Raw genomic sequence first — 26,208 nt, forward strand, 5'->3', positions numbered from 1 at the left:
CCTGGAGCTGGACAAAACTGGGTTTGGGGATAACAAAGAGAACAAAGAAATGTTATCTAGTGTACTTAAAAGGCACCCTATCGTAGTAAATTCGGGTCTAACATGAAGCTGCAGAGCAATGAAGAGCTAAGTGTAAAAGCAAACATAAAAGTCACCTCAAGTGGATCCCAGATAGCATCAACATTACTACTGTATTATTATTCCATTTTCCATATAGAAGCATTCTAACTGTACTATTATTTTTTCTATAATAATTAAATTTAGACTAATAATAATTCTTGAATTAGACTTGTAAGATTTCATTTATACTAATAATAAATTCCTGGCTTTATATATGTATATATGTACCTATGTATGTATATATAAATATATATACGGTGTGCTTCCTTTTTGACCCAGAACAAGATTTTCAGTACAACACCATGACTCCAGAAAACGCTGCATGGTGGCTGTGGCATTATTTCTGTTTTTCTTGCGTGTGGCATGCTTTTACCAAAGGTCCAAATGTCACCTTAATCATGTATAGCCAATTAAGAATTAGTGTTAAGCTAGACAGATTTTCTTGTTCCCTTCTCTTTGCTTCATTTCAAATGTACAGTCCTGCTCTTTTAGCCCCTGTGACTTTTGAACTGTAATAAATTGGTATACTTAGTCCTTTGATTAACACCTATTTCTGCAATGGCCCTTGGGACGCAAATTATGCCGCATAGTTTTGTACACACATGTAATCAACCTTTCATATCAACTGATTAAGAGAAGTCACCTCAATATAATTCGATGAACAACCAGTGTGACTCTCCAGCTCCATATGGGTGAAGTTGAGGTATATTTTTTCATCTTCCGGCTGTCTGATAATGTAGATACATTGTCGGTTGTTGATATAAGGGTTAGGCCAGAAAGGGGATGTGATAATCCCTTTGCTATCTGTGTAATTTCCTCCACAACTTGGATCTGCTATATTAAGAAAAAAAAAATCTATTAATTGAGATATTCACAGGTATGGTAGCTCTTTCAGTTTAGGCTGCCTCTGTACAATGGCTGGAAATCAAAGAGGATTTCTATATTATTAAATAGCAAGTGTTAATTACATCCGTTCATGTGCTGTTGGCTGTATCTTGGGAATGTTACAGACCAACTTTTAATGCTGAATTTTACTTACCAGGTGATGTTGTATAGAGGATGTGGAAGCCTTTATCAGTAACGAAGTCATCAGAGTGAAAGTGAATCCATGCATATGGACCAGTGGTTTGGAGTGGGGGTGGAGATCCAGTGCTACAGTATTTACCAAGGACAGGGTCTTGTGGAAGAAGACCATCTCGAATCTAGACAGAATGATAAATCAGCATTTAGGATTATCACATGTGTGCCAGTTGTGAACAATACTAACACTCTCAAAGTTATCTTGGGGGCTGCAGGAGATATTGTAGCTGGTGGGTGGAGGGAAAGCTCATAGGAAGTTTCCTCCAAGCACATAGGGACCAAGAAACAGACCCACTAGCATAGCTGTGATGGTGCTCCTTGGAGAGTCATCAAGGGTTTTGCAAAAGGGAATGAAAGAATCAGATCAGCTGTTAAACTCTGTTCCTGAAATCATGCTCTGCATTGCACAATTTTGGAGAACATGCTATTCCAAACCAGCTTCTCATTTCCATGACTCGGTATCAGTGAATTCTCTAACCATTACTTCGCAATTGAGAAAAAGCCCTAAGCTTACACATCAAGTCATGGACTGTACTATAATATGAATCTATTAATCCGATTCCCTAATAGTTTTCCTTAGGCTGATTAATTCTCTGTGGGTTGACATTCGACAAGGAGTTTGGAGACTGAACTTTGTAAGAAAGTGAAAGCTTCCCACCAGGTATTTGGCCTGAATCCCATCCTCTTTCATCACATGACTTCAACTGACTTTAGTGGAGTGGGATATTATCACCTTTCTGTTATACTGCCTGTATCTGAGTGTGCGTTGATGGCTGGAATAAGTACAAATGAGCATTTCAACCCATGATTTAATTTTCAAACAGTCCCCTTCTGTACTTACAGAAAGTTTTGGAATATCTTGTTTTGCAATAACATAGCCATAAAATGTTGTCATAATCCACAATTAAACTTTACCTCTAAATGGTCATAACTGCAGTTTTCATGGTGTTCTAGGCTTAGTGTGCCAAAAGCAAATGTGATGAGGAGGCCAGGACTGGTTGAGATGGTCCAGAAACAGTCTCTGTTTACAGGATATTTACCAGGGTATCCTGGAGAGCTTATCGAGCCGTAAGTACCCGTCAGCTCACCACCACATTCTAGCAGAAAAGAAACATGGAAGAACAGAGTCTTTAACACCACATGTCAGGTCAGAAGATGAATTCTCCTGTAGTGTCAAAACTAGGTACCACTTTGGGATCCAGAATAAATTCAAAAACAAAGACCAAGCCAAAGAAACCAATAAGTTAATTCTTTCTTTAAATCTTACAATTAATTCTGCAATTCAGTTATAGAAGCAGAACTCCAAATATTTCCTGATTTTCACAGTAAAAGAAAGATTCTTTCCCGGTTATGATAGAAATATCTTTAGGAGAATGATCAAAAGCACTGTGTTTTGGATTGGATTTACAAAATTAATCTGAATTTCTGTACTTTGTAAATATTCTCCAGGTTTTATCCTAGCACAAGACTGGTTTCATTTTTTAAAAATGTTAATTACAGGGAAGGCTGTTTTATATATCTGTAACAAAAAAAAAATCCCTCTCAGCATAACAGTTAGGAATGGTAAAGGTATCTTGTGTGTTATACCTAAGGAATAACTAGTCTAGCTACATCTATACCTCTCTCCCTCTTTGCTCCCCCGCTCCCACCCCCCCCCCCCCCCCAAAAAAAAAAGATCTGTTTTCATATTTTTGTATCCATATTCGTCAGTTAGTAATTATCTATCTAATAATGTCAATTGCAAGAAAAAAAACCACCAAATATCACATTAAAAGCATTTCAATAAATATTTTTGGAAATAAAGAAACCATTCTCCCCCTGAATTTTCTATACTTTTTGTACTCAATAGTTCTTTCAAGACACAACCCAATGCACAATTTTGTTTCTAGACAATACACAGAACATTGAAGTGAGCTTGATGTTGCACAAGATGACTTGGGGTTTATCTCTTGAAATGCACTGCCAGGCCTCCTGGAAGAATCACATAAGTGGCGTTACCAAGAGCTCAGGCAGAAATATACAGCAAATCATATCACAAACCTCACAAATAACTTAAAATAAAATTCCCAACAATCTATCATGTTTGGAAAGCATGGTTCAAACTCTCTAGCCTCTTGTAAATTATCAGTGGCTTGCTCAAAGCACTAGATACTTCTGTAAGAAAAGAGAACTAATCAGAAGAACGGCATCTCCAGGAACACATGCTCATTGGGGGATTCCTTACAGGAGGTATAAAACAGCCTTAAAAAACAGCAGAAAATTATTCATGCAGAGGCCTAGAGCTGGAGTTTAAATATTTTGAAGCGACATATATATCTACATTTCAGCCTCACCCAGTAGTAAAATACTGTCCTACTGCTCCTAATGTTTCCTAATCAAAGGATGTAAGTCATTCATTTTGCTTCAATGCCATGAAGATGCTAAATTACTTGACATTTCATCAAACTTACCAGGATCCCGAGATTCCCACTGAACAGTAAAACCTCCAGTTGTAGTGGTGTAGCTTGAGTAGAACCAAAAGTACAGGGAGTTGTGGGAACTGAAAAGCTCTGGAGGAGGTGAGGAGCCACAGTACTTTCCCAGCATGTGCATCGATGCTGAAGGCCCATCATGGATTTGAAGAAAGTCAGAGTTACACTCATTACTTGCCTCCAGTTGGAAGAATGGGAAAATAATATGCAGAATCTAACAGGAAGTAACAGAAGAAATCTCTTTTTTTCCATCCACTGAGACACTGTTTATGCAGTAACTCTATATAGAGCAGATATATGTGTTCATATAACTGCAAGAATCTATGAGCTTTTGGAACCATTATGCCATTTCCTGAAAAGTTCCAGGACAGAAGAAGATAATACAGAATCTTAAGGGTCGAAAGAAAAGAGAGAAGATAGGAAAGAATTTGGACAGGGAAGTTGTCTGGAAAGAACGTTATTCCTAAAAACTAATCATTGAGATCATTTGCCTGTGTCTGTTATATATGTGTAATATATATATGCATATATTTCAAGCCATGTGAAAGGCTTGAAATAGAGCATAAAATATTTTATTCCAGGTTTCCCATGGCAGTTTTCTCACCAGATAATTAACATTTCTCATCCTTGCTATGGTTGAAAATATTGTCATGGGACTTCAAAAAATGAAACGATCTTTCTTTGCATATATAAAATCAGTGTCTCATAAGCCCACTCTAGATACTTAGTAACGTACACAGCTTTACGTATGTTCAGATTCCTCACTCGTGTTTTAATATAGCTTTGCTGAAGACAGTAGTGGCTCTCAGTCTTAAAGCTGAGGGTAAGTCACATATATATAATGCTGTATAAACACCACTAGCAATCACTTGTTTATAGAATTACTTAGTTCATTCCATGAAATGTCAAAAATAGATCAAATATTTAGATTCCAAGTAAGAAGACCCATGCTAAAGTGTGAAGTAACATATTTTGTAGTTGTTATTCATAACACAAGTGGAATTGTTAATTGCAGAGCAGAATCAATATATATTTGAGTGCAATATTTAAAAATTAATCCTTAAAAAATTCAAATGCTGTTATTACACAAAGCCATTGACAATATGAATTCAGCATGCCACATTTCTGGGCTCAGAAATCAGAAATATGAAATTGTTCTGAGGTCACTTAGCTCATGAACCAACTGTGGAGCCCATCAGACCTTCTTTACATGGTGGTAAGTGATGTCAGCCCTCACAAACTTATTAGAAATCTCCAATCACTTGATGTGCTTTCTTAAGGTCTCATTTTTAGATGCAATAATTGTAGGAATGAATAAATTCTAACCTTCAGCTTCACAGGAAAAACCTTAAAAACATAGCCAGGGCTAATTCTTAGACTGAGGAGCCTGAAGGCTTGTAACGATGTAAAACTTATTCTCTTTGAATAAGAATTCTGAGGGGGTTGGATCACAACATGGGAATATGTGGCATGAAGATGGTTGCGTTTGCTCTGATGAGATAAGGGGGTCCTGCAGAGTGAGGGTTTCTTTAACCTGAACTCTATTTTACCTTGTTGGGATTAGTTTGGATAACCCAAGCACAGCTGACCCTACTATTGTACCGCTGGCTGTTTGGGTTGTTAGGGTAACTGAAAGTCCCCCTGGAGCCTGAGAGATATCCTCCACAAACTGCAGAAAGAGAGAGAAAATTAAATAAATTGATTAATTTGTGCTATTACTGTACAGACTTAAACAGAACCTAACTTTCTAGCATAGCTTTGGCTTCCTAAACGTTTAAAACAATGGTGAAAGATACTTCTATAAAAGCATCCTCAGGATTTCCTCTAAATCGGAATGACATTACAAAAAACGAGCAAAATTACTCCCTGAGAGAAAAGTAGTTCCTGGAAAACGAATAAAGATTTTCAGCTGGAATATGCGGATAAAAAATATTGATTCTGTCTCAGAGAAACGTCCATAAACTAGTTTGTTTCCAGAAGGCTACCTCCAAATTGAATCTTTAAATTTTTCACCTACAATAAAATAATATTTTGAAGCTAACATGATATAAAATTGTCTTTCTCAGTAGTGGTGCGTCATAGAAGTTATCCTTCAGATGTTTTATTCACCCATTTATTCTTTTTTGGTCAGATTTCTGAGCCTGATAACACCTCTCATGATATATCATGGTCTCCTCTCTCGCTGAGCCATTCAATGAATGGGAGCTGTGAAGTAGGAATCCCAAACAGCTACGGAAAAACATGTCCATAAAGCACCCAAAATACAGTGCACATACAGCTGCAGGATACAACAAGCAGCTGTAGTTTGACATTCAGCTGATGCTAAAGAAATATTCAATTCTCAGCAAACTGGAATGAAATGTTATGTATAAGAAAATGGTAAAAAATATAATTTTGTTTGAAATGTCCAGCTAAAACATCTCACCATTTCTCAACCAGATTCAGCATTATCATGTCATAAAGTATATTGTGTTTCCCTTGATTAGGAACTAAACCAAAAGTTACTACACTATAATTTCACGCTAGATAAAAATTGGTTTTCTATCCCTTATGTTATGAATGGTTAAAACATAATTTTTCTACATGTATGTGCATAATAATAAAAATTACTAGTTAGATATTTAAGGAAGATAGAAAAGAGCCTAAAGTAGCTCTAAAATAGAGCAGATTTCACAGTGGCTCAGTGAAAGTTCTACGCTCTGTATTCTGTGAAAAGTTAATCTGATTTCTTCACAGCAACCTGCAATAAATATGAGCCATCTAACAGATGGTTGCCACAGGGACGCTCACTGGAAAGCTATCCTGACCATTTTTAATTAAAATTAATGACAAAAATATCACAAACAAACAGAAAAAGTTGTATTAAGAAGGAACGTTAAAGGCAGGACCTTGCAGTCACTCTATAAAACTCAGAGTCCCCCATTTTCATGAATAACATTGCTTTCATTAAATTTCTGTTTGAAAAACTTTTCTGGCTTTTCATCTTGACTAAAAATATCAGGAGCTCTCAGCTTCACAACAAATGAAATAGTATGCACAAAAGAGAAACATTAATATATTATCTTGTAAATCTGTTCTCCTTATATCAGATCCTCTTTCCCAAGCAGCTTACCAGACCCCTTTCTCAGGAACAGAGATCTGATTTTAGGATGTTTGGCATCTAGTCAAGGCCAGTGGGCCTGTAGATCAACTTCATTGTTACGCTCCTATTCCTAAACAATGCAGCAATAAACAAAACTCATGGACAACTCTGACTCCAAGGGACTTTAGGTCAGGATCTTTAATCCACCAAGAAGGCTTTTTTTTTTCCATCACAACTTGGTTCTTACTCACATATTAATCCTATACACCAAGCATCTACTCACTGAAGCCTGGTGGACCATTTCTCCTGGGGAGCAGGTCCTGGCCATACCTTGCTGGGCAGTCTGGCACTGTGGTCCTGTCCACGTGCTGGTGCACTCACAGGAGTAGCCATTGACACCATCAGTGCAGGTCCCTCCATTCTGGCAAGGGTTGCTAATGCATTCATCAATGTTCTCTGTACAGTTAGGGCCTGTCCAGCCTGCATTACACAGGCAGAAATACCCAGAGATCATTGCCTACAGGTATAAACAAATGAAATAAACTTAATGAGCATGGATCACCTAAAGGAATCAATGCAGTCAGCAGAAAGACTGATATTTACACTTATTTTATGTGGAGATATTGGAGCAAATAAATAAAACATTTGGAATTGAATGGCCTTGATGGTAACTGGTGAATACCAAAATAAACACAAAGCCTAATCAGATTATCTAGCTCTTTGCTTTTTTTATTAAGTTATTTCTTTGCAGGGCTCTTTCAAATTACTTTCTAAAAGTCAAAATCTGTATTAATTTAGCCATTCAGAAAACTGTTTGCTTGACTTTGAAATGATCAACCTAGAAACAAGTCAATCATATTATCCAAACCTTATAAATAGCAAGTCAAGATAACAGTGGCTTATAAATCATTTGTCTCAAGCCTATTCTCTGGGAAGTCTGCACTGCTCTTATGTGGGCTGTTAACTTTCATTTTCACCCTGAGGGATGTTAAATGGGAACAGCTGCATGGCCTTCTCTGCATTATTCCTTATTCTGTATGTCTCTTTTCCATTTCTTTTGTCTCAACCTCTACTACTTCTCCTTATAATCAAGTCTTTCCATATCTCTAACTGTTAATTTCTTATGTCCTCTTATATTTCTTGTTTTATAGACACACCTTTTACAGGTAAAGCAGAAAAGGGTATTCTAAGGTACATGCTAACAACCCCATCTTTGATGCCATACAATCAATGTGCTATATTCTCTATCTCCTTTTGCATTCTCTGTTCATGTCCTCTGTGTCCTAAACAAAGATTTTCAGTATGATGGAAGAGGATTTTTATGTGTATTTAGGGCTCAGAATGCTGCTTTAGAAGACGAAAAGGTATTTTCTGATCTGCATTGCCTGATATTTAATTAACATTATATTTCATCTGTCATTATGCTGGCCAAATATAGTTCTGCTATTCCTCTATTTTATTAGATGCTTCTGTAGTCCCATTATTGAAGTATCTGACTGTGTTATTACCTTTAAGTAGTAGTTTGTAGCCATGATGTTAGGATATATTTAGGGGAAGACGTCATTTCTTTTAATAGACTGACTGAAATAAATAATTTCTAAATAGTCAGAAGAAAGTAGATTAGATCTGGGCATAAAAGGCCCTTTAAATATCTGAGTGAAAAGACAATAGGTACCTACAGAAGAGAGAGCGAGGAATGTTGGTAAGGGGTGGAGTGGAAGTGAGAGGAATCATCTCCTTTCACACAGAAAATGTGAAAAGGGAAAGATAACATATCACAGAATCATAGAATCATTGAGGCTGGAAAAGACCTTTAAGATCATTGAATCCAACCATTAACCTAACACTACCAAGTCCGTATTGTATGTTCCATTTCCCCCCTGCCTTCCAGGATCATCAAATGGAGGATACTCATAGACCAATGAGGACAAATGGGTTCAGACTCTGCTGGAACAACAAATGTACTATTTCAAACATTTCTCCAAATTCATCATAAATATCCTCCACAACAGAATTATCAAAATCCCAAGGTCGGCAGTGTGGACTTTCCTGAGCACAGCACACCTCGCTGAGGAAGCGAAAAGGCCTTCACAGTGTCCATGTGGACAAACTAAGTCGTCGCTGTGCATGAGAATGAATTCACACCACCAATCAGTAAAGGTCCGAAACACTCGGCTACCAGCACGAGTACAATCAGTTCCCATGAAGCACCCCCTCCATATCCATATAAACAGCTTGAGACTCCAGAGGGGCTCTCACAAGACCAGCCTAGGAACACATAACCTCGGCTACCAGCACGAGTACAATCAGTTCCCATGAAGCACCCCCTCCATATCCATATAAACAGCTTGAGACTCCAGAGGGGCTCTCACAAGACCAGCCTAGGAACACATAACCTCGGCTACCAGCACGAGTACAATCAGTTCCCATGAAGCACCCCCTCCATATCCATATAAACAGCTTGAGACTCCAGAGGGGCTCTCACAAGACCAGCCTAGGAACACATAACTAACTGTACTGGATATTAACCGTCTGCAGGTCAGCAGAGGTATTGGTTTTATTATCATGGGTAATTCTTCCATGATCTCAGGTGGTAAATTACTTCCCTGTCCCACCAGGGACAACCACTCATTAGTTCTCCCCCACCAGCACCAGCATCCCATCGCTAGCCTGTGGTACCAGCTACCTCTCCTCTCAGGCAGCCTGGTTCTTAGTGCCAAGATTGCTGCCACTACTTTAGACATGAAAAAATCGCTTGTGTGCCCTGAAACTCACTTTGTTTTCCCTAGGTATATCTGTTGATCTCCTATTCCCCGCTGACCTTGCCTCATTACCTTTAGCATGTCTGCACTCAGCTTTCAGTCTCACCAGTCTCCCTGTTGTTCCTGGTTATAACTACATAGCATTATCACTTACTGCAAGGAGTCCAGCACTTACCAAGCACTGCCCATTTGCACAAGGGTTTTGCAGCTGACAGATATCACTGAGAGGAGAGCACCCGTTCGGCCCGTATCCACTTCCGGTGTACCCAGATGCACAGGAACAAAATGGCATTGGCCCTTGGGAGATGAATCAAGATACAGAAAGTAGTTCAGTCCTTGTTATGGTGACAATATCAACCATGACAGTAAAGGTTCTTGACATTTTGAAGCAGAGCCTTTATATAATTCTAACTTATTTGATCTTTTGATACCTTCCCTGGTCAGTGTCCAGTTTGACCACAGAAAGATCCCCAGTGTTGCTTTGCTATGGGTAACTGAGAGTCCAAGGTCAGCTTCATGGGAAGTGGAGGGAGTAGTCAACAAGTATTTATGGAAAGGAGAAGAATAGTAAAAACAGCTGAAATTAGAAAACTGCATCAAAGACAAATGGTGAAGACCTCCACATTTTTATGATGAAATCTACTCTTTGGTGGAGCCTAAAATCTATTTCTGTCAGTGTTTGTGGAAAAGCCTACTGGCTTTAGCTAACCTGCCTGTAAACTCTTTGGGTGGGGCAAAACTGACTGTGGAGAAGGATCTGCAATATAAATATGTTGCTACAAAGTGGATTCAGCCTAACCAAACCCTCCTTGGGATTCACACTGGTATTACTTACACTCCTTAAGAAAGCATCGTACCTGGAGCTGAGGTACAAGTAGCCAAAGGATGGCATCCTCCATTATTTATGGAGCAGATATCAACCTGGGTACATGTTTGGCCATCTCCTTCATAACCTGTTTAGAAGTAAATCTCAGTTAGTCTGTAACAAACTATGTTCTCTGAGAATCGACAGCAAAACAACCATCTGGTGAGAAAAAGATTAATTTATGGTGTAAAATCATAGTCTTCTGCAGTTCAAAAGAAAAAGTTGAGATCGCTGCTGAAGTAAAACCTGGGATATTTATTGTGGTTTCTGCATTGCAGGGATAGATTCTGATTGCAACTAAATCCTCCCACGATTTTAGAAAAAAGATATATTAGCACTATCCAAATATAGGTGATGTCAGTGAGGCCATAGAAGCTCAGCTCTCCCAGCCACTGTGTGCTGCCCTCCCTACACTTCTGCACCCAGCCAGCCCTGACCACCTCCAGGCTTCCTGCTGTGTGTCAGAGCTGCCCTTGGGTCTCAAACACAACATCCAGCTCCCCTCAGGAGGCTCAGCAGGACCAAAGTGCTGCAGCACGACCCTGCACGGCCAGAGCTGAGGTCCACTGCACCGCATCAAAACTTGCCTGAGGCTACATTTCCAGTGTGCTGACAGCCCTTTAGCACTCAGTAACTGAGAGCCTTCGCTACCTGCAGTCTATTGCCATTTAAATAGCAATTGAAAGGTCAATTAGAAATGCTTTTTCCTGCTAGTATTTCTAGGATAGATAGCGTGCATTTCATAAAGCATTTTAAATCATAAACCACAAATTATAAAGATGTAAGTCATGACCTCCACTGCTTGACCTGTACTACAATGGAAACACTGCCGCCTTAGACAGCATTCAGAGCGTGACAATTATCAAGGCTTTTTTTAAGACAGACAATACAGCTGATTTATGGCAGACAGGATACTCTTTTAATTAATACAGATAATGACATTACTATCATAATTATGCAATCCTTGTTTCCTGTTAATGATCTTATGAAGGAAGTACTTCGGTCAAATCAAGGCTCTAACACTGAAAGGGGCTACCTAGTACAAAAGAAACACATTTCAGAGGACCATCATTAGAGACACTCTACAAAATGTTCATTAATAGCTGAAGCAGTTTGAATATACTTGGACTCTGCATTCTGTATTACAGTATTGCTTTTTGTATGTGATCCTTCTTTATATAAAACCAATTCTTTATATAAAACCAATTCTTTATGTAAAACCAATCTTCAGCTTCTTAAGTCTCCAATAAAACAGGCTCAAATGTATTGAATCTTCATCTTTTAAGCCCTTTCCATAGTTTTATCAACAAAAAAAATCCGTTTTACCTGGTGGACAGAGCCCACAGAGGAAGGATCCCATTGTGTTGATACATTGCACCACTGGTGCCATTGAGCAGCCTCCATTATTACTTTCACATTCATCAATGTCTTGGCAACTATAGCCATTTCCTTGCCAGCCTAAAAAGCAGCACAGGAAATACATTAAAATAGAAAATGCCTGGCCTTTTCGTTTTTTTCTTTGACCAGATCTTTTAATTGAGCAGAAAAATATGACTTTTGAATTCCATTTCATTAACACAAGAGAAGACCTGTTCCTTTCATAACTGATGAAAATTAATACTAGTCTGCAAAATAGGTTACAAACACAACAGGGTGGACATGTGTGTGCAAGAACACTTTGTTTTAACCATATTCTGGATATTCCAGAATCAAACACACTTTAACCTAAAGAGGAGGCAGTCCTGGTCTAGTGTACACACGTACAATTTGCAGCAAAACTTTATCGTAACTCTGGTTAAATACTTCAAATATTCCTCCTACACACACCACCTACCCAACTCAGGAAGAGGAATCATAGGTTATGAAGCTTGAGGGAACAATTAGATTTTTATATTGCCTTAGGGCAGTGAGCATATGGACATGAAAGTACCTTGTACCTATTACATGAAGGTAATAGGACATGATGGACATGAAGGTACCTATGGACATGAGGGTACATCAGACTTATTTAGATGCTCAGTTTAGGATGGGATAAACCATGCGTTAGACTCCACTGCCTACGTTACCTAGATAAGACATAGCCTGCAGGGATTTATTCTCTAGAATAGAGACCAAAGCATTTCATGGAGTTACTCTCATCTGCATCCTGTGTCTGTGCTTATCACATACAGGCAGTACTACCTGCTGCCACCCCCTCCCACCTGAGAGTGCGGAAGGGCGTGATACCTGCGGGACAGGGACCACACGAGTAGGAGCCTGGTGTGTTATGGCACTGCACAAGTGGATTCTGTGAACATGGACGATTAGGGAGGCTGCATTCATCTATATCAGCACTGCAGGCAGGGCTGCTAGGAGGGGACATCCAGCCAGCGTCACAGATACAGTGGTACTTGGGCTGCCACGGCAAACATCACATATTTAAGACAGAACAGTCAAGAGAAGTGCAGAAGGAGTTAATTTTATAAAATGTCTTTTAAACTATAGCAAGAAAGCTTTCAGAGAACTACATGGTTTGCATGTTCTGTTTTATAAGTTGCTTCAGTAGTTTTCTCAGTCTATTTCTTCCTCTGAATTTACCTATTTAGATTAAGGAAGCAACAACAGGCTCATTCATTATGTTCATCAAAGAAACCTGTAATTTACCCCAAAGCTTCCAGAGAAAATGAACAGCAATTATGAGCTGTACATAAATATAATTAAAAGTCATCAACTTGCTTTGTAACCAGCGTAAACAGATCAGCGTAAGCAACCTGAAATCAGCTTGGCTATTTGCTTTTAAGCAAACTGTTCAGTAATCTGTGCAATGTGCAGTGCTGACATTAAATTGCAAATATACATTTTCTTTGAGGAAAATGATTTCCTCTCTAGTAAACCTTACTAATGGCCAGATTTCAGCATTTATCTAGCTTTGGTCCAATTAAAGCTAATGGGAGCTTTATTGTTGACTGTCACAGGAGCAGACACTGTTAAGCCAATGCTGAACCCTTTTTAAAAGCTTTCTCCACAGAAATGGGCAGAAAACAAGTGATGAGTTGTGAAAACTTTTACAAATTGAGCAAAGGAATGATTTTATAGCATAGCATGAAGAATATGTGGTATGTCTGGAATGGTGCATGCGTTTATAGGAGCATTAAGGAGCACAGGCATGCCGGGGTAGTTTTGGAGGGCTGCTCTGAGTGGAAAAAGCCAAAGCTGGCATCTTCCGTAAATCCCTTTGGAGTGAACACCTTGTACCCAGATTTCCTCCCAAAAAGAATGAGCTGGCTTGCTCCAGAAGACTGTGCAATTGCATGCTAGCATCCACCCTCTGCAGACACTTGGATAGCTGGGGCCTGAAGTCAGAGACTTAAGTCCAACTGACAGTGAGGAGCACCAAAATACGAGCAGCAGCCACCCCAGCCTTTGCTTCAAGTAAGACTTTGAATATTCAAAGAATATTCCCAAGCTTCCTATGGATGTAGGAGTAGATCTGATACTGTGATAAGTACCTCTAACAAGACACAAGGCATTTTTAATTCTTTCTGCTGTCCTTGCGACAACAGAGAAGTCAGGTTATGTTGTACAGTGGCATTTCTTGCTGTTTTTCAGCAGCAGTGTGTGCTACACTGTTTTGTGGTGCTCAGCATTATTTGGTCCTTGTACATGGCGTGCTTATATACAATTTATATGTTGCTCCATACCTTGTTGGGCTGATCCCTGCCTGCGTCTACACAGATGCCATGCCCACAGAGCATCTCAGATCCTCCCTGGCAGTCATCAAACTTCGAGGCACAGTGAGGCCCGTAGGTTTCTGGAGTACAGGAGCAGCTAATGGTAAAAGCGGGCAGAAAAATCAAAATGTTGTCTATAAATAGCACTTAAAGATCACATATTGTCATGGTAAGAGATCATTCCCCACTCTTTTATTTATGTGGTGTTCCTCATGAAATCTGTCTATTTAGCAATACTGACAATCCCATTAATAATCATGCACAGAGGCAAAGCTCCTATTCAGCAGAGACTCAAGAATCACATGGGACGTGTGTACCCATGAGTGTCTGATCCTATGGGAGAATCCACAGCCTTTTGTTACATTCGTAAGTGCAAATCCAGAGAAAAAGAAATATCTAACATGAGACTTCAGAGGAGTATGAGCCTGGAAATCCCCACTTCAGTCAGAGAGCACCTAAACTTTGTTTCAGTTTATGACCCTCATATGATGCCAAGTGCCTAAAACCCTACCTCTAGCAATATGCAGAAATGCCATGTCTGGCCTATCCCAGAGAGCAGGGTACCGTCACACCCACACCTCAACACATGGCAGCTGTTCTCTCAGCAGCAGCCCAAATTTCAGGTGAGTGTGGTGGGCAGGAGGAGGCATTTGGGGCTGATGGGGTGGGAAGAACAAAGCCATGGGCTGAAGGGATGCATCCTGCAGCAGGGATCTGGCTTGCAGGCTGCCAGCTGCATCATGTTGTCATGGCCTTAGTCACAGCACTGTACATATATGGTGGAACTGAAACTGGGAGCTTCTACGCCCTCAGGTAACGTTTCCTTTTTCTCTGGCCCTTTATTCCCACATGGACCAAATCTGAGGCTCTGAAATACAACTGGAAGGGACCTAAACCTGCAGAAAGCCTCCTATCAGTTCAATAGCATTTTATTAAAAAGACAGTGAGACACTTATTTGGATGCAAGTTCTATGCTGTGATGTCTGCTGATGTCTGCTCCTCACAGAGACATATGGCAGGTACACACTCCTGTTAAATCACTTTTAAGCTGGCTAATGAAAACTACTCTGTAAAAGCATTTATCTGAAGAATTTGATTCAGGGTTTTCCAGTGCAGCTGATCAGGACCTTGGAGCAATCTCCAGACACTGCCAGAGTGTCACATGCTCAGCTGAAATAGCAGTTTGATAAGCCAATTGCAGGTAATTAAACACTGCACTCAGGACAAGCAACCTGATGAACTTAGTCTTAAAAAACCTACGATAGCTTAATGCTGAACTGCAGTCTGCAGTACTGTAGACAGCATGTTGATTACTGTAACAGAGAGCAGATAGACCAACACCATCTTTCCAGTGCAGTAGCTCAACCTGGGCAAGTACAGAGGCAATGGGTCAGGAAACCAGATCACCTTTGTATGTTTCAAAGTACATCAGAGCTTCATGTTCAGCTCCAAAGGACACAGCAAGGCAATCAGAATGGCTCCGAAGGAGGAGGACAATGGCACTTTCTCCTGCCTACGCTGGCAAAGATTAAGCTACTACTCATCCGAAGTTGCTCAGAGAACAGCTTCAAGAAGTAGGTAACACTGCAAGGAGCTTCAGCCAAATTGTGCTGCACTGCTGCTCGGCACTGCCCTGGTTCTCTTCCATGGCTGATGTCACATCGTGGTGAGACCTCCATTATTTTGATTCTGACACAAAAATTTGATGGACATGGGGACCTTCACAGCCTTTCATCCAAGTGATGTAATGTCCTGTGAAGGTCCTGATTCAGGAAGGTGTTTCCTGAATACCTGCTCTTTTTCCTCATACTTCAGTGTTTTCCTGAATTACAGCTTAAAGCGTGCAAGTAAAGAATCTGAACAGGGAGTGAAGACTGCGTTATGCTCCATTTGACAGTACCTGATCCAGTACTGCCTTTCACCTGGTGTTATCACTGGGGACTATGGGAAGTTAAATATCACCATTTTCTTTACCCACAGTCCATGCTGGTGCATGTAACTACACCAGAGCGGGACTGGGGTGACCTGAGTTGCTGGACCCTAGAAAAACTAGTAGCAATGTTCTCACAGTTGCTGAAAAGAGCCATGTCATGCTCTACCTGGGGATGCATTTAGCATCTGGGGAGTACTCAGAAGACAGACAGACAGCATATAAAGGGAGACTGTGAAGACAGTACAATGGGGCTGGGAAAAGGACTCAATAATCCCTCAATGCCCTCAATGATCCCGAGGGCATAATGCAAAAGCAGTAATATTAAGATTTGGATGACTTATGAAGAGGTCTTAGTTCATTTCAGGAAGCACTGGTTCAGCAGATACCAAGGAGGGCAAGAATTATATTGGGGAAAAAAACTTACAGGAATCAAGACTCTACTAACACTATGACAACACTTGTGAGAAAGGCAGAGGGTTTGTCCTCTCAAACCTTGATTTAGTCACACACCTGTACACCACATCTCTGAGCACAGTAAGAAACAAGTAAAGGCAGCCTGCTTTGTGTGTCATTTCCTTGACAAATGTCTGTGTTGGGGACAGCTGCAGGCAAGCTAGAAACACCCTTCAAAATCAAAGACAAGCTGACAGGAAGCATCAGGCACCAGTGACACCTCAGCAGGCTCTGTGTTAATGCTGAAGTGTGAGGACCACTGCAGGAGAACTTCCCTTGTGTGAGCCTCTTCCAAGACTGACAAAGCACTATAAGCCAGTGTTACACCAAGCAAATATTTGTGGGGGCTAAGATTTTCATGCTGAAGCAGGAGACAAGATGCTTTGCAGAAAGCTGTGTCATGCTCTACAGCCTGCTCTTTCCCATTGCACAGGGAGAGCTTTGTATTATATCTGAAAGTTATTTATTTACCAGACTGTTTGACATTTTGGAAAATAAGACACAGAACGTCCAGGCTGGCTTACCCTGTAAACAAGAGCATGTTTCCTACGGAGCTGGGCACAGCCAGAGAAGGATATGCTCCAGGGACTTCATGGCTATGGGGGCCCGCACCGGGCAGCCCAGGCAGCCTCCTGGCCAGCCGGTTGCAGACAGCGTTTCTCCCCACTTTCTGCCTGGCAGCACTGTGCACTGCCTGCTCTGCTGCAGTCTCGGCAGTGCCTGTATTTGTGGAGGGCGTGAAGGCACCTCTCAGGGTTGTGTGGTGCGCTGGGAGTGACAGTGATCAAGGGTGCCCATATATTCAGGAGGTTTCCAACAACTCAGAGCCTTCACTGCGCCAAAGCTCTGCTCCTGTTCACCTCCTTCATCTCCTCACTCCCTTCGGTCTCAAGGGGTAGGTGATAACAGAGAGATGATAACACGGCTGTGCTGGGTGGGCACATTGGCAAGTGCTGGTTACAGACCGGCACGCCACATCTCACCGCCACATTGCCACACCGCCACACCACGGTGCAGTAAATTCCCACTAATCACCTACAAGGGAGAGCCAGGTCACTGGAGCCTGTCTCCGATCTGCAGCCTCCTTCCCCAGCATGGCTTTGTGATAAATCTGGTTCTTGCTGCTCTTTGTGTTGAAGCAGGCAATGGCTTCAGAGGGCCTTCTGTGTCTGCGGTGGGCTCGGGTGTACCGTGTATTAAGGATTTTATATTGTCTCAGACTGCAAGGGATTATAGTACATAGATACTAAACAGACTTATTCCTAGAACTTGTGCTGCAGGTGTGTTATGGGGTACAAAAATAGTATTTTACATAGGATTTTTGTGTGTAGTTTTGAAAAGTTACCTGTAGCTGCCTGGTGTGTTCACACAAGTGGCTCCATTCTGGCAGCCTAACGCTGTTCCAGCATAAATCTGGCATTCATTAACATCCTCTGAACACAGGAGGCCCTAAGATGAAATGGAAAACCAGTTTATTTTTCAAATAACTGAGAAATTAAGCAAACCATGGAGCCAATGTTTAATATAGTTTCCAAAGATATACAAACCTTGAGCCGCTATCAACACAGCTTCCCTTACAAAACATTATAACAAAACTCTATTTTTCAGCTGTATTTCTGTGACCCTGTTTATCAGTCAGATGAGGGATAAAATATTTCAGATGTTTGTAGAAAGCATATGGACACCATAGTACTATCATCCCCCCTACTTTCCAACTTCACAGCAAAAGACTCAGAAAACTTTCTTTCAAACTGTTTCTAGTGGCAGATGCTGTTTTATTAAGACTGAAAGCACAGCAATTTTGACTGAAATCTTGCTGGGACAACTTTCAGGTTGAGAACCTTTGAGAAGAAGATATAACTTTTCCATTGCTAGTGCATGTCACAGCACCATTAAAGCTTTTGCCAGTAAAGTCTTTGGATTTTAAGAACTCAGAATGCGATTGATTACTTACACCCCCATTTGTTTTATTTGTTTGAGCTTGAACAAACATCTTTCCCTTCCCCCACTCTCTTTCTATCCTTGTGCAAGATCAACAGCAAGGTACACAGCTCAGTTCCCTCTGCTCAGCAGAAACCAAAGACTAATTCTCTGCTGTGGGAACTGCCAAGCGTCGCTGACTTCATGGGCCATTGGCCATGTATAACAGTGCAGGGTCTGGCCCAATGGTTTGGGCTTCATTTTTTTTTTGGTGTGTGTTGATATTGTTGAGAAGCAAATGTGTGGCCCTTCAACCAAATGACGAGTGTTATACTGCTGCTTTGCTGCTCAGTATATCTCACTCTGACCTGAGTACCCCTAAAATGATGTGCTTTGTCACAATTACACTAAGCCAGGTGTATCCTTACAGTTAAAATACACGCTCCGTATTCAAGGAGGCTAAAGACTTACCTGCCAGTTGCTGGGACAGAGGCAAAAGAAACCATCCAGCAAGTTCACACAGGTCCCTGAGTTTTCACAGGGGTTACTACTGCAGGCCTTCCTCTGGAGAACCTGAAACCCAGGAAAAGTGCAGAAAATGAAGTTCCTTCTTATTTAGTGTTTCATTAGCATTTATTTTCAAGACAAACCTTTTTTAATTTTTTTTTTCATTCTTTCTTGTGTCCCTCCCCCCCGCCAGCTTTTTTTCAACAAGGTTGATTTGTAAAGGTTTTGACCTGGTTCACTCATATCTGTACAAAATACAGACTAATATGATGGGGCTTACACAGGATGGTTGGCTGCAAGCACTAGGATGAGAAAAGCTCTGTAAAAAGTAAATATTAATGGAGACTGTTCTTCGGCAGCAGACTGTGAGCCTAGATGGAGGGTCATCTTGTCTTCTCGATTCCATGGGTGACCCATCTGATAACTGCTTTTACTGGCAGCTGTTGCTGTGGCTTATCACAAGCTCAGTGGAGAAGCAGGTGATGGTTGAAAATTAGCTATTTCTAGTACAATATAAAATCCAGTTTGATTTCTCCAGTCTTCATCTTGACAGATCAGTAAAGAAAGAGTTTACTTCTCCTGGTATCTAGTTGTTGTTCTTGAGTCTACAGCTGTTTTTCCTTTAAGGAATGCAGTCTCCTACCAGTTTATATTTTGTAAGAAGGCATTTCACCTTCTCTACAAATCTTGGCTTTTTTTTTACCTCCTGTTACCAAAAAAAAGCTTTACTGAGTAATGCATGAGAGGAAAGAAACCATTCAGCTATTTAACGATTGTAACCTTACTTTATTTACTTGGGGCTGCATTTTTCTTTTTTGATCTCTAGTTTGCTTCCCATTCACTCACCTGCTCTAAGCTTTGAAGTTTGTTGTCAAGACTCACGATCTGCAAGAGAAATGCGAATTACGTTGTACTTGGTATGAGACTGACCATAGAGGTACGTGCTGGATGCACATACACTAAATATTTTCTTTTGAGAAAAGAGAATACCTGGCATGTGAAACCAGGTGACAATCAGGTTCAATTTAGGACCCATTCACCAAGATTTCAGTGTTTTAGCTGTTCAGAAAATGACAGCTTAAATATGTCCCAATTTGGCTCCAAAAAGCAAGACTCGGTCTTGTGAAGATGTATTCAGGTGCTTAACATTAAGAATGTGACTTTTCCTGTGGGACTGTTCGGGTGCTCGTGCGCACGCGAAGGACAGAGGTCTGAGACAGTACACCGAAAGCCAAGAAAAGGTTCACCCTATCTCAGTGGGTTGTAACCACAAACAGAAAGCTGAAACTGAATCAGAGAATGTGATGGATACAGATTAGCACAATTTCCCTAAAGGGAGGTCTCTTAGGCTATAAAATATTTTCCTATAAGGAACTTGTGGCAACATTGTAGCAAAAGACACTTAAACCAAGTCAGCAAAGGTTTCAAAATCTTCTGTTGGAGAAAAATCTCTAGTAGCAGGGAAGAGGCAAAACTACTGCATAGGTCCTTTCTTTCCACTGCAAACCCCTACAGCCCATTTCACCTATGAAATGGAATGTCTGTGTAACACCTATAAGAACACATATGGTCCATTTCCTGAATTTAGTGGGATTTCACTTCCATAAATATTAGAGGATATAGTCCATAGAGATGTTGACAGTGAACAAAAGAATAACCCTGGTAACTGGAAATTATGGGACTTACAGGAATACTTCCCTTGCCTCCAGAGTTACTGAATAAGTATCTCATCATTAAACACAGACTCTGAGCTGATGTTAAATATGGACTCTGCCCCAGTTCCCTGAATTGGAGTCCAGAAATACTAAAATGAATCAGGTAACAATGTTAATCTGAGGAATGGAAAACTGGGAATGTTGGAGGAGGATACCACAAGGGTATGGCTCACCTTGGAAGTCAGCAGAGCAACCTGCTGGGACACGTTCTGAGAGGCACCATTGGCTTTTTTAAGTTCTTGAATCTCTGCATTACTTTCTTTCACCTAAATTTAAACAGCAGAGATAATGTGAAACAAGCTTGGCTTTTTCAAAAGCTTAGGAAAGGTTCATTCTTGCTTTATCATACCATTATAAAGTCGACTTAAATACAGAGAGCTCTGTTACATATACAATTAAATCTTTTAATCATTTTCTGTAATGGCATGATTACTTTACAAGTCTGCAATAGTTTGCTTACTTTCATATTAGAGTGCTGACACAGATAATATAAAATAACAATCATACAAAACACATCAATCATTTGCTAAGACAAATTCTGAAGACAATTAAACTATTAATGTGCAAAACTGAAAACAAAAACATATTAAGGAACCGTAACTACATCACCTGACTAGAAAGTTCTGCAAGGTCTTCTTCATTAATTTTTATTTTCCCCAGTGGTCCAGTTCTAAATTCAATATTTTTGCTGGAGCCAGCGTGGAACACTAAATTACCCTGCTCTGAAGACAAACGAGGCCTGTTGTATCACGGAAAAAACAAAGAGATCATTTAGTTACACGTAACTGCCAAAGAGTATGTAAAAAAGAGCTGCAGTAAAGCCCTTCTGTTCCCATTACTGGCACTTTAAAGCAACCATATGAACAAATGCCTTTGCGAGCGATGGTACTTACTGTTCATCATAAATGGTTCTTTTCTGCCTCTTTTTTTCATAGCGGTTTGATTCACAGCTCAATCCTGCAAGCAATAATAATGCAACAAAAAGCCAAGGAGCAGGAGCAGCCCAGAGCATTGCTCTCCTCCAGCTGTCCTGCGTGTGAGTGAACCCTCCAGTGCTGAAGTGTACTGTTGCGAGCCCAGGTGCCCTTTGCTCCCACACAGCTCTTTATTCACAAGGTGCCCATGCTGCTGACTTGTCTTGCAAGGGTGAACTTTATCTCAGGTATCTTAATTAAAGATTGAAAGCGTGCAAATCCTCTGGACTTAAACGCATTTTTCTCTTTTTGTCTTTTGGTTTCAGGAGCTTTGAAAGATCATTCATTGAAATCTGCCTGTATTTTATCATTATGCCTTTGACCTTTGTGCAGCTGAGCACCCCTGTGTCTCATAGCACCTTGTAATCTGCAGCTGGCTGCTGCGGGAATGGCTCACTCTCCCCGCACACGGCACCACATGGGCGAAGGAAAAATTATTTGGCAGCACTAAAGGACCTAGATTGTTACCAAAAAAAAGAAAAAACCCTACATATAAAACCCACAGTAGCTGGCAAGGAGTATTTGTATTGAAAGAGAAGCTTCCAGCCAGTAATTCATTGGGCAGATGACACAAACAAGTTAGCAGTACCAAACAGCATCCCAAGGATTACAACAGCAAAATACAATTTTAACCAAATATGGTTGCTCTGACTCAAGGATGACTCAGTCCCCAGATGCTGGGGAGGCGATCACACACCAAGGGGACCGCGGTTTGTTTGGCGTTTTCAGGCTGTCTTCATTCCACACACTAGGGCTCCCAAATTCAGGGCCAGCCACAGTCAACAGAGGAGACCAAGGAAGAATTCAAAGGAGGCTCAAAAGTAATCAAAAAATGTGAATTAATATGTTCTGAGAGCCAAAATTTTAATCTTGGCCCCATTTTCCTCTACCCTTCAGCAGTACCTCACAGCCTTCTCAAAAGAAGTGTTCCACCCAGGTGCTTGTTGGTACTTGTCTCTGAGGCCCAGGCTGTTGCTGCTGGAAGCCATGACAGAGTCCATGTCCCACCTCCCGTTTGCTTTTGCCACAGTCTCCATATTCCCCTTGCACAAGACCTTGCTGTGCTTTCCTCTCCCTGCTTAGGGGAGCTTTGTGTATCTTTTCCTTCCTCATGCTAGGAGCTACCTGAACCTCCAGGTCCACCACCATTCTTTTTGATTTTCCTTTTTGCTTAGTAGACAACTCATTTAGGTTGCTCACATTTCAAAAACTCTACTGAGAAGAAAAGAGTAGCAGCAGTTGTAACTGCTCTGGCTTGAAGATAACAGTAGCCACCATTCACTGATCCTTTAAGCCCCAGACCTTCCTAGAGGCCACGGTGCTCCTGCAGTTCCTAACCCTGCCCAGCCTTCCTTTCTGCTCCAGTTTGCACTCGTCACCTACAGATGTCCTGCAGATACGTGGGACATGCCCTGGAGCTGGGGGATTGAATGAACTCTACAGCTTTCACAGACAGAAATGTTATGAGGTCAAAGCACCCGGAGAAGAGATTGGATGTGGTGATAAAAAATACTAAAGTCACCTCAAAAAGAGACAGATGTGGACTGTGAAAATGAATGTGAAGCCAGGACAGCTAATGTTTGTGGTGCCGCCACAGATAATAACTTGATCTTTACTGTGAATAACTAAAATGTCTGAGATTATATCAGCTGCATCCCACCACCTCCACTGTTTTCTGTTGTTTGCATAAAACCTGGATTTTTATTACATTTTATCATCTGTACTTTTAGAAACTTATCTCAGAATTCAGTACAGCATGAGCCTGCTGACCATTTTGTGCTCACACAGACTATGATGCAGGTAACCCAACAGTTCCTGCTGCTGCCTAGAGATCGGGAAGGGCAGAGGTGAAGCTCCTCCTGCACCCATGGGGGACAGGCCATCCTATAGTGCTGCTGGTGCAGTAGCAGCAGCTCAGCTCTCTGCATGTTCACCTGCTCCGCAGCAACCTGTGTCCTCCCGGAGACCGAGTCTATCAGCTGTTGCTGCCAGAACAGAGGAATGTGACGAGGAATCCCAGTGTGTTGTCCTTTACCATCATAGGGGATAGCATTTACGTGAAAAATACAGAATTGTATCTTCAGTTGTTGAAAACTATCATTGCTTCATTCAATCCAAATGAGCTATGATATTTTACACCAACTGAGAATCTGTCCCTCCACATTTTTTTATTTACTATTATGCTCTTTGCTTTGAAACTTCTCTTCAGGAATAGGAGAGCATAGATGAATTATCAATGTTTCTGCCTAGTCGACAGGACACCTTCCGCATCTGGGTATCCTGGTACTGTCCATTAAACTAGCGCTCGCTAACATTCTTCATGTCAGTTCTGATGTCTGTCTCGGGTTTTTTGCTCTTTTGTTTTGTTTAACAGTTTACTGAGTTTTTATAACTGTCAGTTGGGTGTCCACTTGACGAAACTATGGGCCAACTAAACGTGCACTAATTAGCAGGCTGGTTGAATGTATGCATACTTCAAGAACTTTCACAAAGTCCATTGTATGCTGACAGTTTTCAGCCTGGGCTTCAGCTGTGACCCACAAAATCCTTCTTTTTCTCTACTCATTTCTTTTGCATACTGAGTATGCATTGCCCCTCTCTGCTGCCTCTCAGTCTTTGATTCAACTTCCCATTCCAATTAATTAACTCCAATACACCAAATGACCAATAAACCATAGAGGATGGGGAAAAAGGCTGCTACTGCAAGGAGGAAGAAGAAATTCACCTTCTCTTCATGCAGGCTTTATAGCTTAGAAGATGGTTGACCTGAAGACCAGGTGACTGACTATGCACTGATTATAGGATGGAAAAAGAGCTCTAGACAACTATCTAAACTTTGTGTGACACAGTATTTTCCATTTCATTAGACCTTCCAGATTTTAGTTAATTTGCTCTCTATTCCTAGTGAATGCACCTTAGACTGGTCAAGTTGGGAAATCTATAAACTATCTTAAGGAGAAAAATAGGACCACACCTTTTAATTTTACTGAAGTATATTGGATTCAGACATCATTCTTGGAGGAACAGAATGGAAACCCTGCAAATGTCTGGCATAAGAATAGGGGCTGTTCTTTCTAACAAGAAGAGCTAGCACGAACCCCTCCTCCTGGGAGATGATCATTCATTATCTCACTGACATGATGGCTGAGGAAACACCTCTAGAAAGTACAGGTTGTGTACAGATTTGGCAGGAAGTAACGGAGCATTTGTCTGTAATTCTGGTAGAAGTTTATCCCATACTAGCAGGGACTATAATTTACCACCAGCCTGTGTAGCTGTGTGAAACGAAATTGTGGTATCCCTCTGCTTCTCCAGCAGAATGTGCCTGCGATGCAAAGATGCTGCTGTAGAAGACAAGAGTTGACTCAGATTATGGCCAAATATTCAATACACATTAACTGCACCCAGTAAGTCAATCAGATGCAGACATGACATGAGGCTGTGACTCAATGCTCCCTTTTCATACGGGGGGAAGGGCAACTATCGGTGTGAAACCCAGGCTGGCTAATTTTTTAATGGAAGACTAACAAGTAATCCTTTATTTTGTTCTATAGATGCAAAAAAGATCCCTGCTATTCAAGGTTATGACTCAAATATTTGCAAATAATTACAAACCCAGACCCATTGCTGGTTTAATCCCAAGCAGTGCACATTTGCCTGAGTCCCCCCTCAGCTGAGGTCATGTCACCCAGTACTTCCATCTTCACCCCTCCCTGGATCTTCTTTCATCTTTCCTCTTTCTAATAATATTCCAGTGTTCAAAAGTGACACACTACATATGAAGCAGCACCGTTATCTCCATGGTACAAATGTACAAATTGCTGGTGTAAACAATGCTCTGTATCGAATTCAGCACTTTCTGTGTCGTCCCCATAGCTCTGAGACAACAAGCACTAAACTGGTATTAGGCCCTCTATAGAGCATCAACAACCACAAGGTTTTCAACAAACAGGCGTGACTCTGAAAAAATAACGTTTCCCTTTCTGTCCCTTATCTATAACCACCCATCATCGCTTCCTTCCTTCTCTTTATGGGTGTCTGGAGAGTTTTATGGCCGCAGCACCTTTCCCAGGGGCTGTAGCAGCTGCAAGCCTCCATTTCCCAAATGACTCCTTAAGGATTTCTTTTACTTCTCAGCATACTGCCCTCTGACACCTGCTTAAGATTTTGCTCCCTCAACACATTTGATGAAGGTAATAAGTTACCTGCTGATGAAGATAAACTAACTGGCCAGGAAATCTAGGTTTTCAGTTCCTAACAGCAAATAACAAAGAGCTGAGTTTTGATTTGGTTAGCTACTTCAGATGGAATTGATCTACTGTCCTAATTCTCCCTGGGTTCCTTTATCAAAATGAAGGCACTTATAACATTTATTAGTTTTTTAGTTTCATTAATAGACTCGTACTTTGTTCCTCTATCTTTCTGTTTTTTCTTCCTGCACATGTTGTTTCTACAAATCACCAACCACTTTGATGCTTCCTATTTTCGGTTTCATTCATTTGATGCTTCCTATTTTCTGTTTAATTTGTTTCTGAAATCAGGTTCATGAAAAGTTTCCAGTCAGCTACATTTGCTTTGTTATTTTCCATTGATTATTCCAGTCCTTTTAGCACATT

At 40.9% G+C, this 26,208-nt stretch overlaps 1 protein-coding gene across 1 annotated transcript in view; it reads right to left on the reverse strand.

Moving 5' to 3' along the window:
- CUBN (cubilin) overlaps positions 1–21,630 on the reverse strand; it is a 149,901-nt gene extending 128,271 nt beyond the window's left edge. The window contains 17 exon segments of the mRNA XM_068404678.1: positions 764–954; positions 1,160–1,322; positions 2,116–2,297; positions 3,651–3,885; positions 5,222–5,340; positions 7,084–7,270; positions 9,691–9,812; positions 10,373–10,468; positions 11,707–11,838; positions 12,607–12,775; positions 14,061–14,187; positions 17,822–17,925; positions 18,868–18,969; positions 19,750–19,788; positions 20,792–20,884; positions 21,228–21,357; positions 21,512–21,630. Coding sequence (XP_068260779.1) covers positions 764–954; positions 1,160–1,322; positions 2,116–2,297; positions 3,651–3,885; positions 5,222–5,340; positions 7,084–7,270; positions 9,691–9,812; positions 10,373–10,468; positions 11,707–11,838; positions 12,607–12,775; positions 14,061–14,187; positions 17,822–17,925; positions 18,868–18,969; positions 19,750–19,788; positions 20,792–20,884; positions 21,228–21,357; positions 21,512–21,630 — 2,310 coding nt within the window.
- Between the last annotated feature and the right edge of the window lie 4,578 nt (positions 21,631–26,208).

Source organism: Nyctibius grandis, chromosome 7 (genome assembly GCF_013368605.1).
Source record: "Nyctibius grandis isolate bNycGra1 chromosome 7, bNycGra1.pri, whole genome shotgun sequence".
Lineage (NCBI taxonomy): Eukaryota > Metazoa > Chordata > Aves > Nyctibiiformes > Nyctibiidae > Nyctibius > Nyctibius grandis.